We start from the raw sequence: 8,084 nt of genomic DNA, 5'->3' as shown, positions 1-8,084 counted from the left end.
TGATCCTAGAAGACAATTCACTTCACGCACAACTCCTTCTCAGTTGAGCTTTAGTTAACAGCAGGAACCCGCACAAGCCCAAAGTCCTGGCTGTGTCAGGTCCCATAAAGCCGTGATCTTCCCTTGTAGGGCCACAGTTCCCCCGGACCCTGAGTGGCCAGGGTTGGGCCGAGTGCCTTGTCCTGGCCCTGCTGCTGCCCCATCCCCCAGCCCAGGGCTGCTGTGGGCACTGAGAAGCACACACACACCGTGTGCCCTACCTGGAGCCAGCTCTGGCCCCTCCTGAGCCCCTCCCAGGTCTAACACCCGCTGAGAGGTGACGTCCAGTGCCCCCCCTGCTCCTGGCTGGGTGCTGCTGCTGCTGCCCCATCAGGACTGCTCGCCGCCCTCCTCCTCGTAGGCAATGGCAATCCCTCGCCGGCCCTGCACGGCCTTGGAGACAGGCGTCTTCCCCAGCTGCTGCTCCAGCCCCCGCCAGCTGCGGGACTCCAGGAAGGAGGCTGGGAGGGGAGAGAAAGGGGGAGCTGTTACCGGGGAGCAGGGAGGAGGCACTGTCCTGAGCTAGGGCTCAGCCCCACCATGAAACCAAACCACGAACCAGCGGGGCTGATTTCCGCAAGGGCCCGATTCTGGTCCCTGCAGGCCAGGGAGGTGCTGGGGGGCAGCTGGGCGGCTGGGGGGTCGCCGAGGTGGGCAGCACGCATCTCCCCCGTGATCAGCGAGACGTCGGGCACAGCTTCTGCTTCAGGCACGGCTGGGGGCAGCTCAACGTAAGCGCAGGCACCTGATGGGAAACAGCAACATCAGCCTCACACTGGTGTCTTTCCACCCTCCCCGGTGAGCACAGAGACAAGGGCAGCCTCCGTGCAGGGCGTGACACCCCCCAGGAGGGTGATCGTGGCTGATTTTCAGCTATCACCTGGCAGCAGGTCTCGGAAGTCGGTGAGGTAGTTCCCTGTCCACTCCCGGGCCGGGTTGCAGGCGAGTTCCAGCTCATAGGGGGTGACTACAGGCCGGTAGAAGTCGCTGGAGTCCAGCAAGGAGTTCTGAGCACAGGCCACCAGGACGAAGATGTCCACCTCGGGGAAGTTGGCCAGCTTGGCAGGGTTGGGCTTCCCCACGGCCAGCGTGTAGCTGCGCTTGCCGGCCCGGCGCAGAAGCTGGCGGAGGTGCTGCAGCACCTCCAGGTAGCCCGCCACGCCGAGGGTGCCCACCAGGATGCCCACCACGCGGGCATCCCGTGCCCGCTCCACCAGGTAGAGGCGCCGCATCAGGGCCCGGTTGACGTTGAGGGTCTCCCGGCGGCCCTGGCCGGTGGCGGGGTCGAAGGAGCTGAAGGGGCAGCGGTTCCAGGTCAGCATGAAGTTGGTGAGGGCCAGGCCCTCGGCTCCCACGTAGAACATGGCCCAGTCCTGCAGCCCATCCCCTGCCTCCACACGGAACCGGCGGCCGAGCTGCCGCACCTCCCCGGGCAGCGCGGGGCCGGGGGGCTCCCCACACACCAGCTGGGAGAAGACAACGTTGGGATACTCGGGGCACAGCTGCTGCTCCAGCTCACCTGAAATGAGAATGAAATAGGGGTGCAGAGCAAAAATCAGGGCTGATGGCTCTGCTTGGTGCTCTGCGCCCAGCAGCTCTGCAGAGCCCAGAGCACTGCCAGAATTTCCACTCACCCATGGCGTAGGCATAGACCACGTCGCTCAGCACCACCACGCGGCTCTGCCGCTCGGGGTAGAGCTCCCGGAAGACCTCCGCGCAACGCCCGACATCCAGGGGCTGCTGCCCGAAGATGTGCAGCACCGGGAGCTTTCTGCAGGGGCTGAGGCAGGCAGGGCCGTAGTGCAGCACCGCCTCGGCGCCCACGTGCTCCGCGGCCACTTCATCCACGCAGCAGCTGTGGGGAGAGGCAGCATTAACGGACTGGGGGGGGGTCCCAGCATTATTGGGGGAGGACACCCAACATTATCAGCTTATGGGGGTACACCCAGCATTACTGGGGGGGGGGGGTTCCAGCATTACTGGGGGAGGACACTCAGCATTATCAGCCTGGGGGGGGGACACCCAGCATTACTTGTGGGGGGGGGGGTTCCCAGCATTATTGGGGGAGGACACCCAGCATTATCAGCCTATGGGGGTACACCCAGCATTATTGGGGGGGTCACCCAGCATTATCAGCCTGGGGGGGGGGACTCCCAGCATTATCAGCCTGTGGGGGCCCAGCACCTACCCTGAGGCACACAGGCCGCGTGTCCCAGCCCTCCTGTCACTACCACCCCCCTCCCAATCCCCCACCCCCCCAGGCAGGCCATGAGCAGCCCCACAGCCCCGTGGGCGCCCCGTGGAGGCGGGCAGGACCCCCCACCCCCCCCATTAACCCCCCCCACAGCCCCACACCCACCTGCCGTACGTGGTGTCCCCCAGCACGGACACCTCGGCCCCGCTCTCGGCCTCCAGCCGGGCCGCCACGGCCGCCGCGTCCTGCAGCAGCTGGTCCGGGAACTGCAGGGCCACCTGAGGGGGCGGGGGGGGGGCCGTGAGGCACCGGGGGACCCCCCGAGACCCCCCCGTAACCCCCCGGGACCCCCTCCCGGACCTTCCTGAAGCCGCCCCCCCGCACGAAGGCCGCCGCCCGGGCCGTCTCGTAGCAGCCGTCGATGTCCCCCCGCGGGGCCGGGGCCGGGCCCAGCGCCCTGCGCAGCGCGGCCTGCCCGTCGGGGCTGAAGGCCGTCGCCATGGCAACCGGGGGGGCTGCACGCGGGACCCCCGATCTGAGCCCGCTTCCAGGGCGGGGCCAATAGGAGCCCGGCCCCGGGAGGCAGCCAGCCAATGGGGGCGGAGCGCTCGCCGCAGGGCATTCTGGTCTTTGTAGTTCTCGCTGGCGGCGCAGCCAATAGGTGTTAAGGGACGGAGGAGGGGGGTGGGTCACGTGCCTTCCGGCGGGGCGCGAGCAGCGTCACGTGAGCCCGCCGGTGCCGCTCGGTGCCGCCGCCGCCATGACGGGGCTCGCGCTGCTCTACTCGGGGCTCGGCCTCGCCTTCTGGGCAACCCTGCTCGGCGTCGGTCAGCACCGGGGGGGGCCTGAGGGGGACCCGGGGGGCTCCGGGAACGGAGGGGGCTATGGGGGGGACGGGAGGGGGCTGTGGGGGGGGGCTGAGGGAGGCCCGGGGCCGTGGGGGGGCCGTGAGGGGGCCGTGAGGGGGCCGTGAGGGGGCCGTGAGGGGGGACTGGGGCTGGGGGGTGCTGTGAGGGAGGCCCGGGGCTGGGGGGGGGCTGTGAGGGGGGCCTGGGGCTGTGAGGGGGGTCTGGGGAGCTCCGGGCCGTGAGGGAGACCCTGGGTGGGGTGGGGGCAGCCTGAGAGGGCCCTGAGGGGTCCCAATGGGTTCTGGGGCTGTGGGGGGGATGGGAACGGGGCTGTGAGGGGGCTGCTGGTGAGAGCAGGGCAGCACGGACCTGGCTCCCAGCTCAGAATGAGGGTGAGAGGCTGCCCCGTCCCTGTGCCCCGCAGCTCTTAAAATCACGTAGGGGCTATTAGCCAGAGCTCCCAAGAAAGGATTTTTCATGTTTTTTGCTCCTTTTCCCTTGTGTCGTGATCCTGAGGCTGTGCTGCTGCTGAGGAGACAGAAGGTGCCCCCCGGAGCTGCCCCGAGCTGGATGCAGCTCCTCTCTGCCACCCCTCAGGGCAGGGGGCGGCTGGGGCTGGCTGGGATCTGGTCCTTGCTCCGCCAGCAGCGAACCCACAACACAAACCGGTGCCAGCCTGGCGGGCCCAGCCCTGGCAGTGCTGAGGCTGTCAGCCCTGAAGGTTGCAGGCGTGCGGGAGGGGTGCGGCCTCGCTCCGTGGCTGCAGCGCTGTTCCTCATTTCTGTGTGGGCTCCTGGGGGCCCCTCTTGTTCCTCAGAGAGGAGCAGTGACCAGCGTCACTGCTTCCCGAAGTTACTGCTTCCCGTTTTGGGGTGGTGGCGGCACTCGTGTGTCCTCCTGGTGCCTGTTAACCCTCTATCTGGCATGGCACAGGCAGCGTGACACTGCCTGCGTTTATCTCTTCAGCAGAGCCAGGTCATGGTCTCTTTTCTAGCTGCAAGTCATGTAAAGAGCAAATTTCCTGGTCTGCAGCTGTGTTCCCATTCACTGCTCAGAGCATGGCGAGGTTTGGGTGCAGACACCTCGGGGCTGCGGGGTTCCCTGCCACAATTCAGCACGGGAGATGGGCTTGTGTTAGAGCCCGTGCCTTGATATCTGCTGCCTGCGTTGGAGTGCAAATCTGAAAATGGTTAGTCTTGGTGGAAACTCTGAGCTCAGCAGATGCATCTCCAACATCTCCAGCCTTGGAAAAATGAGGGCAGGGGGTCAGCTGCAGCTGCTGGCACTTATGGGCTCCTCGGGAGCGGAACGGACCTGGCTGGCTGGTGACAGAGCAGCATGTGATGATGGGTCAGGGCACAGCCTCGTTCCTCATCCCTGCCGTGAGACAGCAGAGCTCACTGCCTGGTGCTGGGGCTCTCCAGCGGGGCTGAGCCGTTGGGGGATGCAGATGGAGAAGGTGCTGGGATGTGGGGTTGCTCTGGGGGGGAACCTTGCCCCTCGGCACCATGCCCCCAGTCCTGCCAGAAACCCTCCTGTGTGCTGTGCTCCTCACCTCTGCCCGGCAGCGTGGCTGGTGCCTGTCTGAAGGTTTTCCTGTCGCTCTTGCTTTCCAGGGATCTGCTACACAATATTTGACCTGGGCTTCCGCTTCGATGTGGCCTGGTGAGTTCCCCGAAAATCCTGGCATCCCGCTGCCGAGCTGCGTGCTGGGCTGCCCGGTGCCTGTTGTGGGGCCGTGCCTGCGTGCTGATTCGGGGTGTTCCTTCCTGCCCAGGTTCCTGACGGAGACCTCTCCCTACATGTGGTCCAACCTGGGCATCGGCCTGGCCATCTCCCTGTCCGTGGTGGGCGCTGCCTGGTGAGTGGGGCCAGCTCTGCAGCAGGCTCCTGCTGTCCCGTCCTGCAGCAGGGCAGGGGAAGCACAGCCTGTGCGTGCAAAGCCATGGGGCTGAGTGTCTGGGCAGACTACCTTGCAGGCTGCAAGGGTGTGCAGAGGCAGGGACGTCCCGTGATCTCTGGGGGCCGTGCAGTGGCTGTCCTTGTCCCCCAGCTGTTGTGCTGGTGCACCCGGCAGTGCTCAGGACCACCGGGGCCCTGGGGCTGAGCCTGCAGCATCCCCCAGCTGCGTGCCCCATTCTTTGCTCAGCTGGAAGATCCTGGTTTTCCTTCTGAGCTCTTCCGCCCTTGTCTGCTGCAGGGGGATTTACATCACAGGCTCCAGCATCATCGGTGGCGGAGTCAAAGCCCCTCGGATCAAAACCAAGAACCTGGTCAGGTAAGCGTGGGTCTGGGGTTAGTGCCTCACCTGGGCAGGGCAGCCCCAGCACCCCACATCTCACTGGGTGCTGCTGGCAGGCCCTTCCTTGCTGAGCTGCTGCTGCTGTTTGCTTTCAAAACAAAGAGCCCTAAAGGAGGCAGAGTACGGCTTTGGAGGGTCACAAGTGGTGTGATATCACACCCTGAATGAGCCCAGTGTGTTCAAAACAAACACCCGGGGCTCACACATCCTGCCCAGGGCAGGGGCTGCCCAGGCCTTGCACCGCCCTTCCCAGAAGGGGCTGGCAGAGGGGAGGGCTCCCAAAACCTGCTTCCAACAGGGCTCTCGCAGGTTTCTGGGGTGGCACAGCACAACCAGCACCCAGCCTCAGTGCTTAGCATCTCTCCTTTTTAGGGGAGGTGGTCAGGGCTGCCCTTCCACCCCTGGCAGCAGTGGGGCAGGCTCCGAGAGGGCTGTGGAGGGGTCTGGCTGGGCGTGAAGTGAGATGTGCTGCTTGGGGTGGGGGTTCAGAGCCTGGGACGCTGTGGTCAGACTTTGCCTTTCTCCCCCAGCATCATTTTCTGCGAGGCCGTGGCCATCTACGGGATTATCATGGCAATTGTCATCAGTAACATGGCCGAGGTACGGGAGGGCTTGGGCTGGCCCCAGGGCCACAGTGGGGCTGGGCAGGTGGATGTGGGCCTGCGATGGGGACTTGGGGTGCTGCCGTAGCCCTGGGAGCCCCTGGGCTGGCGGTTTGTGGGGTGGTCACTGTTCAGACTGAAGGGTGAGACGGGGCAGCACGCAGGTAACCCAGGCCCTGTCCTTTCTCTCAGCCTTTCTCTGCGGTCACCCCAGAGACGATTGGAGCCAGGAACTACCATGCAGGTAAGGACTGCTCGGCCCCTGGTGATGCTGCTGTGAGCTTCGCCTCGCTCTCAGCACAGCCTCCTGCTGCTCCCTCTGCCCTCGCTGTGGGACTGCAGGGCCCAGCTCACCTTCTCCATGACCTTCAGGCCAACAGGCTCCATCCAAACCGAGCCTGTGAACGATGTCAGGGTTCTTCCTGCTGCCCCGAACAGCTGGCATGTCCGTTCTGCCCCAAAGTGGCTGCTTGGTTACCTTCTCTAGCCACTTCTCAGCTTTGGTTCTCCCTCTGTCTCTGGCCAGAGCTGCTGCTGCTTCTGCATGCCCCCGGCTGCAGGAGGAAGGGAGTTATCCCCTGCTCTTGCAGTGCCTGTCTCTCACAGGTTTCTCCATGTTCGGGGCTGGCCTGACCGTGGGGTTGTCCAATCTCTTCTGTGGAGTGTGCGTGGGCATTGTGGGCAGCGGGGCTGCCCTGGCTGATGCCCAGAATGCCAGCCTCTTCGTCAAGATCCTGATCGTGGAGATCTTTGGCAGTGCCATAGGGCTGTTCGGGGTCATCGTTGCTATCCTGCAGGTACCTGCCTCCTAGGGCCTTGGGGCTTACAAGGTGCATGTCACCCTGGGTGACAAACAAACACCTGGGCTCCAACACAGCCCTCTGCACTGTGAAGCTGAGGCTGCTCCAGAAGTTTGGGGTGACAGCTGTCCCCACGGGGTGCTGTGCCTCTGGGTGGCAGTGAAACTCTTCAGATGGCCCGAAGAGCAACTGTCACCGAGGGTGTCACCTTGGGTGCACCCTGTGCGATGCTCATGGCTTAGTGTTGGGGCCAGTTAGCTGCCTGCAGCCTCGGGGCAGTCCTGGGATGTTTGGGTGGGATTAGGGTGCTAGGCTGGGCTTTGTAGGGCATGGTCTAACGTGTCTCCTTTCTTTCCAGACTTCTAAAGTAAAAATGGGCAACTGAGTCCTGTCCCACCCAGCCTGTTCCAGCCCGCCCCAAGAGGTGCTGTATATACTTATTTAATGTTTCTATCCTTAATTGGGGCGGGAGCTGCCCCGCAGCAGGAGCGGGAGCCTGGCTGTGGAGCCCCATCCCGCCGACCGGCCCCTCGGAAGAAACAAATCTCTGTGTGAATTCTGCCCCGGCGGCCTGGCCCCGCGGGGCCGTGCTGCTGCCTGTCCCCGGTGTGCGTAGAATCGATCACCAGTGCAATTCTGTGTCCGTGAAATAAATATGGTTCTCGTTCAAGGACGCGGCTCCTCCTGTGCTTTGCGCCTGCCTGGGGAGGCTCACGCAGAGCCGAGCCCGTGCTCGGAGGCTCCCTGCTGCGTGCGCTGCTGGCAAAGTCCCTGCTCTCCTCCAGGAGCCCTGCGGTACCACCCCGCACGGGGAAAAGGCCACCTGTCCCCACGTTCTCCATGCTGCCTCCCTTGCTGGGCTGTGGGAACACAGAGCTCTGCCGTGCTGCGAGTAGGAGGCTGCTGGAGCAGGCAGCTCTGTGCTGGCTCTGCCAGGCTTCTGCCAGTGCTGCCCCGTGCTGGAGGCACAGGCACCAGCTGGGCCGGGCCTTTCGGCTCCCATCCAGGTAGTTCAGCACGGAAAGGGAGCATAACGCTGCTGCCTGCGGTGTCCTTACCCCCACCATGCAGCTGAGGGGCACCAGAAGGGCAGGGGAACAAAGCTTTTGCCACCTCAAGGCCACCTTGCAGCCTGTTGCCTTGTGCTTGCTGTGTGCTGGGGCTCTCCAGCCTGCTTCTGCCCCACGGCTCGGTCCCAGGGGGCCTGGTGGAGGTCCTGGGGTGGGGATGCGCTGTGCTGGCTCTGCTCCCCTCTCCCTGGATGTGGTGTGGGGAAGCCGGCTGTGGACAGCTGGGCCT

General features: G+C 64.8%; 2 protein-coding genes across 2 annotated transcripts; one reads left to right on the top strand and one right to left on the bottom strand.

Annotated features, from left to right (window-relative positions):
* Positions 1–33: 33 nt before the first annotated feature.
* On the bottom strand, positions 34–2,816 carry DPH2 (diphthamide biosynthesis 2). The gene is made up of 6 exons (XM_068689941.1): positions 2,594–2,816; positions 2,399–2,511; positions 1,674–1,894; positions 920–1,558; positions 599–784; positions 34–500 (listed from the first exon to the last, which is right to left on the bottom strand). The coding sequence occupies exons 1-6, from the start codon at positions 2,732–2,734 to the stop codon at positions 370–372; spliced, it is 1,431 nt and encodes a 476-aa protein (XP_068546042.1). The 5' UTR covers positions 2,735–2,816; the 3' UTR covers positions 34–369.
* Positions 2,817–2,905: 89 nt separating this feature from the next.
* On the top strand, positions 2,906–7,455 carry ATP6V0B (ATPase H+ transporting V0 subunit b). The gene is made up of 8 exons (XM_068689942.1): positions 2,906–3,060; positions 4,698–4,746; positions 4,859–4,942; positions 5,282–5,359; positions 5,914–5,983; positions 6,178–6,229; positions 6,592–6,782; positions 7,144–7,455. Exons 1-8 carry the CDS (start codon positions 2,994–2,996, stop codon positions 7,168–7,170), a joined length of 618 nt encoding a protein of 205 aa, XP_068546043.1. The 5' UTR covers positions 2,906–2,993; the 3' UTR covers positions 7,171–7,455.
* The last annotated feature ends 629 nt before the right edge of the window (positions 7,456–8,084 follow it).

The sequence above is a fragment of the Anas acuta genome, chromosome 8, assembly GCF_963932015.1.
Source record: "Anas acuta chromosome 8, bAnaAcu1.1, whole genome shotgun sequence".
NCBI classification, from domain to species: Eukaryota; Metazoa; Chordata; class Aves; order Anseriformes; family Anatidae; genus Anas; species Anas acuta.
This window is presented reverse-complemented; position numbering and strand designations above follow the sequence as displayed.